Source organism: Artibeus jamaicensis, unplaced genomic scaffold (genome assembly GCF_021234435.1).
Source record: "Artibeus jamaicensis isolate MK-2021 breed Jamaican fruit bat unplaced genomic scaffold, CSHL_Jam_final contig_475, whole genome shotgun sequence".
In the NCBI taxonomy this organism is placed as follows: Eukaryota; Metazoa; Chordata; class Mammalia; order Chiroptera; family Phyllostomidae; genus Artibeus; species Artibeus jamaicensis.
In genome coordinates, this window is record NW_026521852.1 from 250,512 (window position 1) to 269,090 (window position 18,579).

Sequence of the window (18,579 nt, forward strand, 5' to 3'; positions counted from 1 at the left end):
ACATCATGCTATCCGATAGCAAACAATGCATTCTTTGGTGTATGCTACATTTACAATCACTGATACAGCCCCTCACAAAAACCTGAGAGTTCTGATTGTATGTGGGGGGGCGCAGAGAAAGACAGAGACAGAGATGGGGACTTAATTCACAGTCTGTGGGTGCTTAAGAGAATATTAAAGAGAGTGGAATAGCCCTTAGCCACCTGTCGAAGTGCAACCCAAAATATTTCATGTCCTCAGGCCCTGCACAATTATTTCATTCTGAAGTTTTATGAGCATTCACGAATGTTAATTAGTCAATGAACCTTCCAAGATATCCGTTCATTCATTCCCACAGGGAGATTTTGGCTCGCATGGAGCTGAGGAACAAACAGCAGAGTTTGTACCTCAGTTTCTGGCCCCATGGAAACGAAACTGGGACAGAGATTCAGCAGCAAGCAAATGTATGGGAAGGCGAGGTGACACTCCTTGTGACTGAAAAACCCGCTGCTAATAAGTCCCACTAGGTGCTGGTAGGAAGACAAAGGGAGACCCACAGGACTGTTGTCCTCTTGACCACTTATAGGCACTGCCCACTGCCAGAGGGAGCCAGTCACACTTTTTACATATTGTTTTAAATACAGCTTAGATGTTGTAGTGTGTTGATCGAGTACAAACTCATTTCAGAACAGCATCTTGCCATTAGTTTCTCCATCAGCAGTTTCTTCTGACAGTGTGGGATACTTTTACCATTCAAAATGAGGGTGTTCCAACTTGAAAAGGCTGGACACCACTGGCCTAGATCATTGGAACCTGATATAGGTGACGGCTGACATCGCGCACACTGCTGGTGTCCTCGTCCCTGCTTTCTCTCATCCTGTAAAGTGACTGCCCTCCTCCAGGGGAGCTGTCAGTGAGCAGAGAGCCCAGGAGGGACAGAGAAGCAGAAACTAGCACATTTACCACATTGATAAGCAGCCCCTGTGACAGCCAGAATGAGGAGATAGCTGTCTTCCACCAACCTGGTGAACTCCCGGGGAACCGCCAGGTTGGTGGTACTTACTCTCCCATGAGCCAGGGCTAAGACATATTGTGCAGGGCCTGGCTCATGACTTGTTTTAACACACAGGTGGCAAACAGAAGGCCCCCAAGCCGAACCCAGCCCTCCGCCTCGTTTTACCTGGCCTAGTGCCTTGTTTCTACTTGGCCCTTTGAAGACAAGGCTGATGTGGCCTCTGGTAAAATTGAGTTTGACACCTCTGCTTTAAAGTTCACATGGTTTCATGTCAAAATGAGCTGTGTCTGAGATGGATTTTGGTATCTTTCCCCTTAGTACCTGCCACCCCAGTGCTTTCTGATGCTGGACAAGACTGCAAAATAAATTCATGAGAACATTACTAAAGACCATTGACCCTGCCCATCCTGGCAGCACTACTGTAATTGTTCAGTGTCAGAGTCAGAACACCTGCATCCACACCCTTCTTTACAGATGAGGTCGGGGGACACTAGTGAGCCACTGGGCAACGGCAGGAGCCAGGCTAGGACCAGGGAGGGTCCAGGTCTCCAGCCCCTAAGGGCTCTTTCAAGGGCATCATCCCTGTGCTCCTGAGCCTCTTTGCTCCTCCCACAGCTCAGCCTGGTTGTGAGTGATGCTCCAGATCTGTCTGAGGGCATCGCATGTGCCTTTGGAAACCTGACAGAGGTGGAGGGACAGGTGTCTGGGAGCCAAGTCATCTGCATCTCACCCGGGCCCAAGGATGTCCCTGTCATCCCTCTGGATCAAGGTAAGAAGTGTCTGTCATGAGAGCCACTGGCTGGGAGTTGCCTTACAAGGGGGACCAGGAGTAGAGGGACATGGGATGGGGGTGACAAATACCAGCAAAGAAGTGGCCTGACCAAGTCTCCTTATGCCTAATACCAGTATGGGCTTACCTCACTTGTTTGGGCTTGAAAACAAACAGTCATGCACCAAAGTAAAATTTAGGAATTAGGAAGTGCCTTGCTTTCATTTGGGTTAAGGCTACACAGTGTGCAGAGTTTTCCTAGACTTCTAAGAATGGCTATGGCTTCGGCCAGCGGCTTTCAGGGGTGTTCTCTCCACAGAACCAGAGGCTTGAGGGGTTCTAGCCTAACACTTTTAAAAGTCTTTCAGTAACTGAACGTGCCTGACCAAGGCAGGGGCTCTGTGGGATCTGATTGATTATTTCTTTCCTAAGCCAGAGTGTGGCCGTGTCTGGGTGTCAACAGGGTGCAAAGGGCTCTCTGGGGAAGAGACTATTCAGGCAGGTTCCATCTACCCTCCATGCCCAGAGAGCCCTGGACTGGCTGAATGATTTACCCTCAGGATCTTCACTGGGTCCCAGATTATCACCCTCCCTCCTTTTTTCCAGACTGGTTTGGGCTAGAACTGCAGCTGAGATCCAAGGAAACTGGGAAGATATTTGTTAGCACCGAGTTCAAGTTCTACAACTGCAGTGCCCACCAACTGTAAGCACTTGTCAGGGTCTTGCCCTGGGTCTGGATATGGGTGTGGGGTCTTTCTAAGCTCCAATCATGTCCTATCCACCTCCCTGTTTGCCTATGGAGACTGGCAGAGTGTCTGGAACAGAGTGAGCTCCCCATGAATATTCCTTTTCAGTTCTATTCAATTTACTCAGTTACATTAAACTGAATGGTAAGCACACTCCATAGCTTCAGATTCCATTCTGACTCCCTTGCCTGCTCCCCCAAAACCTTACCCTCAACTCTAAAGCTAAAAGAGTAAAAAGAGGATTTGAAGTAAAGACAAAAGTCATGGCCCAGGAATTATAAGAAAAGTTTTCTGTTCCTGACAAATTGGCGGTGGCTTTGAACATAGATTGACGGCGAGCAGAGTTTAGACATGTCAGCCACGATCAAATGAACTGGGACTCAGTGATAAGAATCTGTTATGCATGCACTACCCCCAGAGGAGGGGTAAGACTGGGGCAATAGCCTTCCCCGGCATGCAGAGTAAGCACCTGGGTTGGGAGGCAGAGAGGAGTCTTTAACTCCACCATAGTCCGAGCCCAGCCTTCAACATTTTAAAGAGAAGAGGGAAATCGGAGTAAAAACCCCAGTCTCAACGGGGGCTTGAATACAGCCCAGCTGACCTCAATGGCCATCCACAGCAGCAGAATGCCTGCCAATGGGTGCCCACAAGCTATGAGATCCTACAGCTGCACAGGAACCTGGGAGAGCCTTGAGCAATGGAGAGAGAGACCCGCATTTAGTTTCTGATGATTCTCTCTGGAAAAGAAACTGGGACTGCTTCCTTACAAAGTGGGAACATTGGTCACAGGACCAATGACAATGAACATTCAGAAAAGAGAGATCACCCCCCAACAACACCTTCCTCCAGAGGGAACAGTAACTGGGACAATTCTATTGACTCTTTCTGCCCATTGTCTGAGGCAGGGGCAGCCTGAGGTCTACATAATCCACCGAACTCCAAGGCATCAAGTCCATAGGATCTAAGCTGTGGCCACAATGGGTCCAGCATCCATGTGGGGAGTGGGCCTGTGTACAGCTAAGCCTGAGAGGAATCTTTTAGCCCTTAAAATAGACAAATGAGCCAGTCCTCCTCTCTCCCCTTCTCTGATATTGATTTTGATGATTACAATCATCTGCTGGAGTTCTAGGGCCTCCACAGTAGTTAAGGACAGGGACATAACTGTGCCTCTTCGGGCCAAATCGACAAATGTGATAAGAAAGGACAAGTGGTAAAACCAGCCCAGGGAGTGGGGAGGTGTCAGCAGGGAAGCCAGTGGCTGATGTCCAAACAGACAAAACTGCGCAATAACCACCGCATTCCAATGCCAGCCAGCCCAGTTTGGGGAAATGCAAGCACCTTAGAACAAAGAGCCTCCCAGCCTTCTCAGACTCCAGCACAGTGGTGATGGACCGCATTGCTTGTGAGCGTATTCTCATCTCCATGGCAGTTCAGTGTGATGCCACCACTTTCAGCCATGCATTGCTGTGGCAACAGAGATGCTGTCACAAGCAGCAAGTCTTAGGAGGAGAAAAAAAGCAGGTCGCCTTGACAGCACAGATTGCATCATTTTATTGCCAAACACTATCTAGCTTGGCATTCATAGTAAAAAGTCACAGAATTTTGTGCTTATTCAGTCCTCTCATTTAACTGTGGTAAAATGAGACCTGCAGAGGACAAGTGCTTCGATGAAAGTGACAAAATTAACCAGTGGGAGAGCTGGCCTTAGAACCCCATCTCATCATCCTTGGTCCAGTTTCATTATTTACTTACTGAATCATAAAATGTTAGCAAGACTCAGTCAGTCTGGCCCAAGCTCAGATATGAAATAACTTCGGGCATACGCAGGGGGAAGAAAAATGAGGGAAGCAAGGGGGAGATGAAGTACGTATTAGCGATGACCCCTCAGGATGGAGTCCCATATGCCTAAATGTAATGAGAGCTCCCACCAGGTGGCGCCAGATTGTAGACGGGGCTGTGTCCCTTCCAGGTTGTCCAGTTGTGAAACACTAGGCTGGAGAAGCTGTCCAGGGGCAGGAACCCTACCTTACAGAACCCATTTCCATTATAATGGTCTGATCACGCACAAAGCCAAAACAATACGCACAGCCTCCAGGTGAGATAGCAGGGAGGGAGGCACTCACCCTGGCAAGAAATAGGACACACACACACACACACACACACACACACACACACACACACACACACACACAGCTATTGCTACCTATGCCAGACTACTTGGAGAGTGGGATAAAGTTTCCACTTTAATATTGTTTGGCTCCCAGAGCTCAGGATCACAGGTGACATGAACCAAGCATTAACAAATGTGATTTGAGATCTTCAAATAACGGGTAATTTAAGCATTTGAAAATAATACATTTAACATTGTATTTTTCAAATCAATTTCCAATGCATTATCTGGTTTGATGCTACACAGCACTGTGGAGTAAACAGGAAAGTTTGATTACAGACAGAGGAAGAAATGCTTACTCAGAAGGTGAGGTGACTTACTCAGGGTGACCCCAGTGGCAGTGGCGGAGGCAAGCCTGGAATCAGATCTGCCCAGTTTCCACCGTGTCTTTCAGCTTTTCTGTCATATAAGGGGTTGTACGCTGGGAAAGGTTTAACCACCAGCAATCAGGGGGGAAATCCCCGTATTTTCATTTGCCAGTGTCTACAGTGGAAATATTTCCTCTGTGGCCAACTTTCAAGTTATCGACATGATGTCAACCCATTTGCAAAATTCCTAAAGATGTAAATAATCAGCTCTCATGAGCTGATACAGGCCAGCTCTAGTACGCCACTACTTTATAGGTTACCTTATTTCCACTCTGGACTCATTTATTTTTCAGGTCTCTGGTCCAGTGAGTATCTTGGAGAACAAATCCACAGTTCTCAGTGGACTTCCCCGCCTATCTACCCTCCCAAGAATGAGACGAGGATAAACAGACTAACGTCAGGATACATAGGTTTCCTAGCACCCTTATCCTCCATCTCTGCTTCCTTCTCTTTGCCTCTTACTGTCTCCACCTTTGCAGGTGCCTGTCTTGTGTCAACAGCGCCTTCCGCTGCCATTGGTGCAAGTACCGCAACCTCTGCACTCATGACCCCACCACCTGCTCCTTCCAGGAGGGCCGGATCAATATTTCAGAGGTAAGCAGGGCTCACCTGGGCATGGCAATGTCCCCATTGAATCTGAGTGGCCCTCCCTTTCAGGCGGTCAATCCAGCAGCTTGGCCACCTCCTGGCTCTGGCCCATCTTGGTCTTCTCCCAGAGATTCTCCATGTTAGAAAGTCATGTTATTATAAAGCTCAAAAAGTGGCAGGAAACACCCCAGAGGCGGAGAAATGCCCTGTATCTACTAGACTCCTAAGACTCTATGAATTCAAAAGGTTGAGGGGAACTGAGGGTTGAAACTGAAAGTCTAGAGGAAACATTTCCAACCAAACAGACTCCATGGTCTAGAAGAGTGTAGTGAATGGCATTTATTCTTTGAATCTAAGCCCTTTGCTTGGCTGCAGACATAGTCTAGTTCAATAGAACATTCACTCTCAACCATTCTTTCATGCCAACTTCTCTTCCAAGTGTAAAATTCAACGATTCTTTGACTCTGATGTATGACTGAGTGGGTGGCCTTATAGAAAGAGAGAGAAATTCAGCTAGTGAAAAGAACCAGGCCTTGCTAAAAGTCCCATTTTATTATACATCAATGTTTCATCCCTAAGGTCTGAGCCACCTTTGTTATCAACACAGTGAAAAAGCAAATTGCTTATCTTTCCAGCAAATATTCCATCCAACGATTATTCACTGATGTTGACTTTCCTACATATTCACGGCATGCTTCAGGACAATGAGGCCTGCCTGGTCAGCTTCCCTGTCTTGTGGCTAATGTTTTTCACACCTGAGGGTGCCCAGTGGTTGGGTTTGAACAAATATAGAGACTTTATGTGTTCATGCAAATACACAGGGCATATATCTACATACCCTCTTATTCCACCTTTTGGAAAACTCACAAACGTAAATAAGCGACAGAGTAACCCTGCATATGCTGCTACAGTCTTTCTATGCATGTCTCCCTCTTCCACTAGATCACAAGCTCCTTGAAGGTCAAGACTACATCTTATTTTTAAACCCTTAGTGCCTTCTTCAGTGTTTCTGGAACAAATGCATGAACAAATGGATAAACCAATGACTGCTTTAGCCAAATGCCATTGATAGAAAAAGGGTTCCTTGGATCTACATGTCTAAGATTTCAAGAAATAGAGTCTTATGTGTCTCCTAATCTTGATAGATGTGCTGGTTGCTTCCATGGATGAACATAAGAAAGTAGGCCTTGATCTACATATATCAAGTCATTACCGTGTACACTTTAAATATTTTTAAATATTTAAAACTTTTATTTGTCATTTATACCTCAATAAAGCTAAAAAACTTTAAATTAAAATAAAAAAGAAAGTAGGCATTTAGGTTTCTCAAACACACATTCTTCACCTTGAAGTCTTACTTTCTGAAGCAACATGTATTATATTCAGCCAGAAAAGTAGGATTTCCCAGTACTGAAAGAGAAAAACAAATGAAGCTCTCAGGCACCTAAGGCGGATGCATCCACAGGTGCCTCAGCACTGTAGAATATCTAGTCCCCTGAAACGTTTGAGAAAAGGTTTTTCCTCTTGCCAGCTGCCATGCTTTGACATAGCTGACCAGAAAGCAGTACATCGGTCTTAGTGGAGTTTGGAAATCCATCCTGACCCAAGGATTCTGCAAGGATATGAAACTGCATTCAGGTCTATGTTCTCACTCATGAAGAGGGTCCAAGAGCTGAGGGACTGAGTGGAGTAGTTAACCCAGCTTGGGAGTTAACAGAAGTGTGAAAAAGGGAGGTGAGGTGGGGCCAGGAAAAACGGAAGCCGCAGGAAGACCTGCTCAGATTAAAGGCAACTAAGGATCAGGATAAGCGGTCTGGGAGACTGACCTTCACAGTGGCCACTTCAAAACTTCTAAGTTCCTTAACAAAATAAATCGAGGCGGACCACAGAACACACACACACACACACACACACACACACACACACACACACACACACACACACGCAGAGGGTGAAGTGTAGATCTGGACAAGAAAGAACAGCTGCTGCATTTCCTCCTAGGGGCTCCCCCTCAGGCAAGAGAAACCCGAAGCCAAGCCTGCCACCGCCGGCAGCTGGAGGGAGGGCAGCAGAGTCACTGAGCAAGACAAATAAACTGCCTGGTGTGGAGGCCGGGAGGGCTGAGCCCCAGAGGGCTAATTGGAAGCATGCCAGCCGCCCTCATGCCCCATAGAAGTCACTGGAACACAGCCCCCTCTCAGCCACAGGGATGAGACTCAGGATGTCAAGAGAGCTGGGTCTGATACTCCATTCCCACCCCTTACAACTCAGGGTTGAATTAATAGGGAAAGAGCCCTGGGGGTAAACTCAGAAGCTTCCCATCTCCTTTTAGTTTTTCCTTTTCTCCTTAATGTCTGTTCCTTGGGGTAGGAGAGGTGCCTTTGTCTCCCCTCACCTCCAGGAATGGGGCAGACCACTCTCTTTCTGCTAATATGCACAGGCCTGGTGTGGCCTGGGGATTAGCTCTTGGGAGGCCGGTGAGGGAAGCCCAGCTTTTTCCATCTGGCTCCTGCTTTTTCTCAGGAAAGGAAATAGGGTGCAGGCTCCCAGTGAAGTAGCCAGGGCTTCTCTCAGCTTCCTCCTGATCCTGCTTTAGCTCTCAGCCACTGCACAGCTTTTCCCAACAAATAGTTCCCAGCCCTGTGCTCTTCTGTCCAAAGCTCTGCTTATAGGGAACCCCATTCCTAAAAACTCGGGGACAGCAAAGTACACCTGCGCAGCTTGGGAGAGGGTCCCCTGATTCCATGAGGAGTGCAGTCGGACAGCCTCAGGTTCTTCTGAGGACTGGAAACATCTTAGGTGCTACTTTGGGGTTCTAGAATATCTCTATTGTACTTCCAATAAGGCTCCCCTAACTTCGAATAAAAATTTTCTCTCTCAAAAAAAATTTTCTGTCTCTATACTTCCTAGAAACAACATATAACTGATTAGCTTCGTTGATTTACATAGCAACGTGAATGCATCATACATTTGTAATTCTCTCAATTGTGACAGTTTTCAGAGAGAGAGTGCGTGGGGGAAGGGAAGCCAGCCACAGCAGCAGCACCTGGGACTGTTAGAAATTCAAATTCTGGGGCTTATCCCAGGACAGCCTAAAGATTGAGAACCACTGACATATGGCATCTCAATTGATTCTTGCAACAGACCTGCAGTTTCACTTAATTCATATTTGATATTTATAGTAACCAAGATGCTAAAAACTTAGGATTTCTGCCCAAGGCTACAGAGAACTCAGACATCCCAAAAAGCTGAGCACAGTATTCTTTCTATAGAAAATCAGGGCCAGTTTGCTTGTGTGTCTGCATGGCCACAACCACAGTAGAGGAAGTGACATCTACCTGGCCTTTTCCATCTCTACTGGTGGAGACAGTACCCATGGCAGATAGGTCAGTATTGCCACATGCAGCTACAGAGACTGCCAGCCATGAGGTAGATCTGCCCACTGTTGTCAGAGGGCTGATGGACCAAGTCCATGTTTAGACACGACTACAAAATGCTTAGCCATTTAAGAGTGAATGCAACACGAAAATGAAAACAGTAGCGAACATTTATTTAGTGCTTATTATATATGCAACATTTTAATATCTCATTTAATCTACTCTGAAATGGACTCCATTTAGAAGAATAAGTTGAAATTTAAGTGCACAAGCACAACAGAAATATGCAGTAATAACATTAACATTGTTAATTCTACTTATTCCCATTATGACGCACATATATTCTCCCATGCAATCCAGTGTCAGCAGTTATTATTGACCCATTTTCTAGACGAGGAATCTGAATTTCAGTTGAATCACCTTTGAACTCTTGTTAGGGCGTGAAAAACCTTTCCACCACTCAGAGTACAGCAAATTTCAGATGGGAGCCCCCAAATCTCTGCATCCCTAGGCTGGATCCAGCTGTGACAATGGTGTTAGCAAGCGGTGTGCACTGGAGTGTATATGGCTTTCAGCTTTAAAAGCTCATCTCCCTCCATGGCTAAGCCAGGCCTAGTTAGATGTAGATACATAAATATCTTCTTTATGCCGTGCCCCGAGGGAAAGGTAGAACCAAATAAATCCGATTAGCTTCCCAGGATGCTGACTGCTCTCTCTCTTTGAAGTCCGGTAGGTGAAGATAATGCCATTTTTTCACATGGGAGAAGTCGTTTTAGAGAGCTGAGGGACCCCAGCACTGAGAGCTGGCGATGCACAGCTACCAGGGTGGCAATGTGATCCTAAGATCGGCGAGGGGGCTCCTGTGCCAGGGTCCTGCTCTCCCCGTGGTCACATCACCTCCTCCTAGCCTCCCCCACCCCTGGGATATTCCCAAATACAACATCTGTTCATCTTGCTGGAAACTCAGTGGCTGACAAGGAAGTGATGCTTCTGCCTAGTGACAGAAGAATAAGATGCCTGACCTAGAGGGGTCATTCAACACTGAGGGGATCAGCAGCAGCAATGGGCTTTTTAGCAGTGTTAGCAATGGTCCTTAGGTTCTGTGGAAGAAGCATAGTGTGGTTATTTGCTCTCTTGTTCTTAGGACAGGAAGTGTGTATGTGTGTGTATGCGTGCTCACAGAAGCAAACAGGTCAGACGTAGCCTCCTTGTATCTTGTATCTGATGAAACCTGTCCCCTTCCTCAAGCTCCAGAGGTATTGAAGTTCCAACAACTTGCCAGCTTTCTGGGCTGCCTGCTCCACTGCACCTACTTTCCACCCTCACCACTGCATTTCCACCCAAGCCTTGTTGCTCCCTCATTACTACATCCACCAAAACCAACTCACAACCCAAAGGGTCTATGTCTTCCCCTGCCCCTATTTCCCAAGAAGAGGACAGTGTACCTGGGCACCAATCACTTCTCTCCTTTGCCCTGGAGACTAGAAGGATGAATCCCATACTCTCTGAACTGAGAGAAACAGCCAAATACACAAGTAAAGCATAAGACATCCTTGTCTAGTGGGGCACTTGGAGCCTGTGTAGTCAGTCATTCGGGAACTACCCAGTCATTGTCTTTAAATTTAGTGCCAAAAGCTCGGTAACAGCAGACCATGAAAACTTTTTGTAAAATTTTAGAATTTCTTAGGGAAAAAAGTGTGAAGAGTTCTCACAAAAGTCTCTTTTTTCTACTCCTCACCCAAGGATAGATTTATTGATTTGAGAGAGAGAGAGAGAGAGAGAGAGAGAGAGAGAGGTAAAGAGAGAGAGAAACTTAGATGGATTGTCTCTTGTATGGTCCCCAACCAGAGATTGAACCCCAGACCTTTTGGTGTATGTAATGACTCTCCACTCAACTGAGCCACCTGGCCAGAGCTGAAGTATTTGCTTTTGATTGTTAATCCTCCAAGCTGAATCAGACTTAGCCCAAACAAAGAGATGAGAATGTGCCTGTGTTTGTATATATAATATTACATATAAAAACACAAATATGGGTATAAATACATACTTTTGTCAAAGTTAATAGGATTCTACAATCTTATTTTCTAACCCCAGACATTATATGCCCACAAGCATATCTTTAAGCCTCTGCTACTGAAATATTTGAATTTGTTCCCTGGGCTCATTAGAGATGCAAAACAGTTGGTCATCATTTATAATGTGTCAACCAGTTTTGAGCCTGAAGATTTATTCATTCTCTCTCTCTCTCTCTCTCTCTCTCACACACACACACACACACACACACACCCCTCCTCATTATACCTCAGCCTTATTTCTAGTCTAAATTAACATTCTAGTTTATTAGACTCAATGGGGATTTTCAGCCACCAACAGGAAGTAATATCTCCTTTTCCATGAGACGCCTGGGTTTCCCTAAAGTGGAGTTTATATTTTTCTTGCCTATAAATATATGAAAGACTCCATGAAGAGTACCCACAGGGAATGAAAGTGAAAATTCGGTAAAGAGCAAGTTTATGACTTGGCAGCTTGAGTGACTGGCTTCTGAACAGGGACCCATCTGTTCTGGAGTTGCCTTGTGATCCTGTCTCTCATGGAAACCTTGCCTGCTTGGTGTCCTCTGTACAGCTGGTGTGTAGGTGGGGAACAGCATCAGGGTCCCTGGAGGGTCATTTGGGGGCTCCTAGCTAGGTTTCTATGGGGAATTTCCCCTGGACCAGCTTCTCATATATCCTCAGATTTCTTAATAGATGTGGACATGCCAACTTGATAATTGTGTGATTACAGAAACAATGACCATCTGTAACCACAACTTTGGGAATCAAACTCCTCAAGTCTCTTGCTCTTCTGAAGGCAAGGCTGTCCCCTCCTCTGTAAAAAAAAATCTGGAAAGTAGGATCTAGAAGGAAATTTATAAGTCATTTTGTCTGTTGCTTTACTTTCTTATTTTTCACTTACTGTCCCAGAAGCAATGACCAGGTAGGTACCCAGTACGTGCCAGGAACTGGGATAAAGATGGCGGACACAGTAAATAAGCTCCAGCCAGACCCTCAAGGCTCACAGACCACTGAGAAAGGCAAGCCAGCAAGAAGCAGCAATTCTGAGGGCTAGATGCTATCACGGGGCAATATCTGTAACCCAGCCTGGAGGCCAGTGCAGGGAGAGGGTCAAGGACAGCTTTCCAAAGGAGATGCTGAGTTTGTAGATGAATAAAAGGCAATCAGCTAAATAGGGCCCCGGGCCAGAGGAAGATGTAGGTGTGGGTAGGAGTAAAGCATCAGAGAGAAGAGAGAAAAGCATCTTCAAGTGACCAGAGGTGAATGAGTAAGGCTGCCCCCCCAGAATCAATCTTAAACTCTTATGGCTGATGCACAAGAACTGCTGGGTAGGAGGTAGGCAGGGCCCAGGTAGTGAAGGGATTGCACCTGAGGTCCTGAGGGAAGAGGAGGCTGCCTAAGCCACACTGTGAGTCAGCCTGGTTCTTCCAGTCTCCTTCTAAAGCTGTCCGTGCTCAATATCGCCTCCAGCATTAAGACAGGGACAATTTCTTGTTGAAGACAATCCCAGACCTTGCGGGAAGTTCAGCAATTTTGCCCCGCATCCCCAGGGACTTAATGCCCGTAGCATCCTCTGCTGGGTAACAACATCAACCCCCACACACTCCCAACCAGAGGGAAAGGGGATGGGCAGAAATGGTTACATGTGGAGGTGACAGTCAGCTTGTCACTGTGGGAGGCTACTGGGCTGTCTTTCCTGGAGAAGGAGAAAGTGGGCAGGGGATTGGGACTGCGGGGAAGTGGTAATTCAGCCTCCAGGGGAGAAGCAACATCTAGGAATAGAACTGAGGAAAATCAATCACTTCCTCTCTCTCTCTCTCTCTCTCATGGTCCTTCTTACAGTCCCTGCTCATCAAGATTTTTTTCCATTTTTTTTTCAAAGCAACATGGCATTCATGCAGGGTCTGGTAATGAAACGAGATAAAAAGCCAGCGCGAGTGTTTAGAGCATTGCTGGGAGGACTTGATTCACCTCCTGCAAAGGTCCACAGTTGGAGCAGGGGGCTGAAGCCACTGATAACGGAATGCTTTGGGCAGGGACAGTGCGAGGCGTCTGGCACGGGGGAACAGATGAATGAAACGGAGAGGCGGGGGTTCCAGACTGGGGACAGGGACACATGGAGACTCTTTTATCCTGTGTCTCAGGAGATAAAATCCTCAGGCTGCCACACCAGTGCCTGAAAATTAATTCCTAAATTATAACACACACATCAGATCTAGGGCAACTTGTGGGATGGGGATGATAATATCTAAGGCCAGGAGCTAAGAGATAGACTTGATTTTCCCTGCTGACTCCACCTGCCCCTTAAAGGAGGTATGTCCTTCTCCTGGGTACCAGAGGGTCTGGCCTGGCCTCAGGCCCTGTCCTCTGCCCTGGCTCAGGTGAGCAGGAAGGTGTGAGCCAGGACAGATGGAGCTTCTCTGCTTGCTCCCCCAGGACTGTCCCCAGCTGGTGCCCACAGAGGAGATCTTGATACCAGTCGGGGAGGTAAAGCCCATCACCCTTAAGGCTCGGAATCTGCCCCAGCCTCAGTCCGGGCAGCGAGGCTATGAGTGTGTCCTCAACATCCAGGGGGCGATCCACCGAGTGCCCGCTCTACGTTTCAACAGCTCCAGCGTCCAGTGCCAGAACAGTTCGGTAAGAAGACTTGGGCTCAGACCCTGCCGGGAGCAGACTTTCTCTCACACCCCAACCAAGGCCTCAGCCTGGCCTGCCCCCGTTTCCAGAACCTCTCAGGTCCACAGCCTGAGCCCAGATGCCCAGGGACAGAGGAGCAGGCATGCACACCAGGCCTCTCGGCAAGCGAAGAGCAGGTTGATGGCATCAGAGGAGGTGGAGGGGTATGAGGACCCTGATAGTATAAGTCGAGAACTTTGTGCCCTTTCTGAGTTTTATGAGCACCTCTTGGCCTTCGTTGAAACTTCAGCCAAAGCCAGTCAGCTCCACTGCAAACCCTCTCTGCATTCAGGGAGTGCAAACTGCAAGAGTGGGAGAACTGGAGGGCGCTGCACAGGACACACAAGCAGGAAGTGTAATGGGATGGGGGAGGGGGAAGAAGGAAGCGGAAGCAGTGGGTTTCAAGAGCAGCAAGGGTCAACCAATTCTGAATGCCAGACAAAAAGCCCGAGGTGTTTAATTATAATACCAGCCCAGAGAAAATCTTTGTATCTGCCAACTCCCTCTCTGTGATGGTGGGGGGTCAACTAAAGATGGGGGAGTGACATGACAAAGGTGTTGAGGGACGCTAATTCGCCTGGGAGAGATAAAGAGAATCTGGGCCTCTTATCAGGGAGCTGTCAGATTGCCGGGTCACAGTCACAGTCGGGTGATAGAATTTGTAATGGGTGGAAGGCCGCCAAACACTAGGGGAAGGAGGGAGGAGAAAGGAATGGAACACAACAAAGGGAAGAAGGCTGCAGGAAGGGCTTGGGCAAGAGGGCTGACAGGGACATGCCCTGAGAGCTAAGTGGCCAGGGCTGGGGCATTCCCCATAGCGGGGATTCCTAGAGGTCCCCCCTTCACAGAGACAGGGCCTGGGTCATGGACAGGGGATGTTTCTGAAGTATATGAAGGGTTTAAATGTCCCCTGTGGGATCAGCACGGGGGAGAGAGCCAACTCTTGGCCACAGCTTGGGGCCTTTCATGTCGGAGCTGATCAGGTCTCTGCCCACAAGGCTCTGGGCACTTCTCCTAGTGGACTTTTGACTAAAGTAAAGCTCACATGTAGAAATAAAGGGCCACTGTGGCGCCCAGCCAACTGTTAGTTATGCATGTGCTCTGCTCAAGGCTCTGTGGGGTTTACTGAGCAGTACACGGAACTTATGGCCTGGACTTGCCCATGAAACAGTGCAAAGCAGCTTCTGGGAAGTGCCAGGTTAAAGACAGAGACTGGCAACATCAGGGGACAGAGGGCTTGGGTGAGCACTAGCAGGAATGTCAGAGCAAACACCTAGTGAAGGTGAGTCTGAGCTAGACTAGGAAGATCATGGTGGGTTGAAGGACTGGTGCCACAGGGAGAGGGAGGCACTCATTGTGAGAGGCACAGAGAGGTGCTTTGGTGGGTGTGTTTACAGTCAAGTGGATTTGGATATTTCTTTAGGAGAGCAGTGGAAGAGAAGGTTGGGGAAGTAAGTTTGGATCAGGAAGGCACTAAATGCCAAGCTAAGTGGTTGGGCTGGATCCTGTTGGTATTAGGGACTGGGAGTCAGGACAGTGGGCCACAGGGATAATTGAGTTGTATATTAGGGTTCCTCTGATTGTCCCTCTGCTGCTTCCTCAGCCCATATGGAACCAGAGTCACTGGTTTCTTTCCAGCTGTGCCCCCTGGTTCCCTGAGAAATCTGAAGCATCCCTGACCCACTGTGATAGAAAAGCTCACTAACCAGTGCCTCTGCCCTCTTCCCACAGTACCAGTACGACGGGATGGATATCAGCAACCTGGCCGTGGACTTCGCTGTGGTGTGGAATGGCAACTTCATCATCGACAACCCTCAGGACCTGAAAGGTAAGCGTCTACTTCCAGGTAGAGTTTTGACCTGTCTGTGACCCTGGGAAAGAGGGGGCTGGCAGGATTAGAGCCTGCTGGCCTTTATGCCACAAATAATATACTCCCTCTGTCAGTGGAACTCTTCAGAGGATCCGAGACCAACATTTGGAGCCATCAAAGGAGTCCTGTTGGGAACCTTGTTTTATTACAACCAGAGCATCCGCTGTGGCTGCCGGCTCATCGCGTTTTTCTTAGGCTCCCGGAGACTTTGAAGTGTCTGTGGAAACTGACCGAGGAGAGCAGCAAGCGGGATGTCCTGCCAGTTTCCCTGGAAATGGAGATACTGTTTCCAGTCAGGTTCTGGTTCCTGTCTTTGGCCCCATCCTTGCACAAAGAAGGTTTTTAAGGCTGCTCCCCTAGTTCTGGGGTGGGTGGGAGAGACCCAAATGGGGACTCAAGTGCACAGCTGGTTCCAGGAAGTTCAGGAAGGAGCTAGGCTAATGATGCAGGGCAGTGCTCACTGGGGGCCACCCATATTCATTGCCCCACAAACACATGTGCAGCCCCTCCTATGTGCCAGGTAATCACCACCCTCAATACAGCAAATACCAACATTCTCTCATGCTCTCAAGAATGACACAAGTACCTCCCATATGATGAGCGTTCACTGCTCTCAGATTATTTTTCATAATCATCGCAACAACCCTGATAGTTATGCATTAATATTATTCTCACTTTACAGATTAAAAAACTTAAATCCAATGAAATTAAGAAATGAACCAAGAGTGCTTACTTTGGCAGCACCTATACAAGACTGAAATGACGCAGAGTTTAGCATGGCCCCTGCGCAAATATGCAAATTAATTAATGGTTTCATATATTTAAGAAACTTACTGTATGATTATCACTTATATGTGGACTCTTTTTAAGAAGTCAAACTCATAGAAACGGAAAGTAGGAAAGTGGTTGCCAGGGCTGGAGGTGGGGGAACGAGGAAGAGGTTCGTAAAAGGTACAAACTTTCAGCTATAAGATGAATGAGGTCTGAAGATCTGCTGTGAACTATGATGACTTTAGTTGATAACACTGTATGGCGTAGTTCAAATTTGAAAACAGAGTAGAACTTCAATTTTCTCACTATATGGTGAAGGATGTGTGTGTTAATTAACTAGATGGGAGGAATCATTTTATTATGTGTATGTATATATCAAATCATCATGATTTAAATATAGTACAATTTTATTTGTCAATCATACCTCAATAAAGCTGGGGGGATGAAAAGAAACAGACCGAGAGTCAGATAATACAAGCCAGGGTTTGGATGAAGACCGTCTAATTGCAGAGCTCGCATGCTGAGCCACATCCCTGCACTCGCGGGGACTCAGGCCTCTGTAGGATGTGCAGCCTCCTCCCCCCGGCCCCCCCGCCACCGTGGGCCACATGCCTCACTACAGCTCACATAGCTAGGGCTGCCACAAGCCTCTCCCTCATCCTAAGGGTCACCAGGCAGGAGAGACACAGAGAGGGAGACCAAGGCCACAGTGGGGCCTGCAAGTGCTTCAGCATCATGGGGCTACGGCTCCCTGTTCCAGATGCCGCCCTAAAAGCCATGCTACTTAGATTGGGAGAGGGAAACTAACACAGGGAGGGGTTTTTTTTTCTCTTTCTCCTCATACCCAGGCCAAATTTTTTCAGCACAAGAACAGACATTTGCCCTGCTGAGGATCCAGGCTCGGTTCACCAGAGGTTGCCTTTGCACCTGGAGCTTAAGAGAAAAGCAGTCACATCCAAGCTGCCGCCTCAGAACCCTCCCTTGTGGCACTTTTCAGCAGCTCTGGAGTGCGCGAGCGGTGCCAGCTTCACACCCACCTCCCTCCCAGGGCCCAAGTGATCCCGGAGGCTGCACACCATGCTGGGTGGAGAGGGCCATCGTGTTTGAGGACTTGGGTTCCAGAATCTAACACACTGGGGTTCACGTCCTGTCTCTCACTTGCAGCTATGTGCACTCAGACTAATTACTGCTTCTCCCTACACCCTCATCCGTGAAAGGGGCAAAAGGATGCCCTACTCTCAGCGTCATCATGAGGATCAAATGAGATACTAGATACGGACCATTTGTGCATTGTAACAAATGGGCGGTGTATACTTGTTCATTATAAGATCCCCATCTCCTGTCCTCTACCGTAAGAAGCCATGGGAAGAAGGATGTTTAAGTCTAGTCCCTACAGCTGGGACTGCAGATGCTGGCAGAGCAGAGGGAAAAGGATGGGGACCCATGGAAGAATAAAAAAATATGCTTCCCTAGGGCATGTGCCCGATGGAGACATGCCACCCAATCTTCAAAGCTTATTTCTGCTTGGCAGAGGAGTTGAAAATGACATGCTGAGTATTCTGCTTCTGCAGAATTCGACTTGGGATTCTGAGTTCAAAATACCAGCAGGCAAAAACTAAGTCCCAGGCTCACAAAACACAGTTCTGCTAACTGGCCTGTTGAGGGCTTCTACGTCAGGAAATGACAGGTGCAAAAAAATGAATTTGCAGACTCCAGAAGTGACCTGTTAAGTGGCCACGCTGTCCTCTCTGTGTCACCCTTGTTCCTTGTCAGCTTAGCCTCCACTTAGCCAGGCACCTGGGCCTTTTTGAGTCCCAGGCTGACTCCTCTCCCAGACCCACCACCTCCCATCATGCCAGGCAGGTGCCCCTCCGCTCAGGACCGACAGTCCAGCAGCACAGCCAAACAGAACTTCAGGACCCCAGCTCAGGGCACTCACTTTGGTAAGCCCCAAGAGTCATTACATGTCTCTGAGCTTCATTTTCACGTGAAATGGGGAAATTAGTCCTTACTCCTAGGATGAGGGCCACATGTAACAGTCAGAGAGGCAGCAGTATAAGAATGTAGTTTGCAATCAAAGAAAAGATAAAAAGCGTGAACAGAACATCAAATGTGTTACAGACACTGTGCTAAGCACTTAATATATAACATCGCATTCAAACCTCAAAGAAAACCATGATTATCCCATGTTATAGA

At 47.6% G+C, this 18,579-nt stretch overlaps 1 protein-coding gene across 2 annotated transcripts in view; it reads left to right on the plus strand.

Moving 5' to 3' along the window:
* The window catches only part of PLXNA2 (plexin A2), a 204,293-nt gene that overhangs the window by 135,804 nt on the left and 49,910 nt on the right, over positions 1-18,579 (plus strand). Inside the window, exons 7-11 of one of the 2 annotated variants that reach the window (XM_037156975.2) lie at positions 1,610-1,763; positions 2,370-2,466; positions 5,527-5,641; positions 13,503-13,703; positions 15,474-15,570. In XM_037156975.2, coding sequence (XP_037012870.2) covers positions 1,610-1,763; positions 2,370-2,466; positions 5,527-5,641; positions 13,503-13,703; positions 15,474-15,570 — 664 coding nt within the window. The remainder of the gene's footprint in view (positions 1-1,609; positions 1,764-2,369; positions 2,467-5,526; positions 5,642-13,502; positions 13,704-15,473; positions 15,571-18,579) is intronic. The other variant, XM_053667982.1, reaches the window with a different exon arrangement.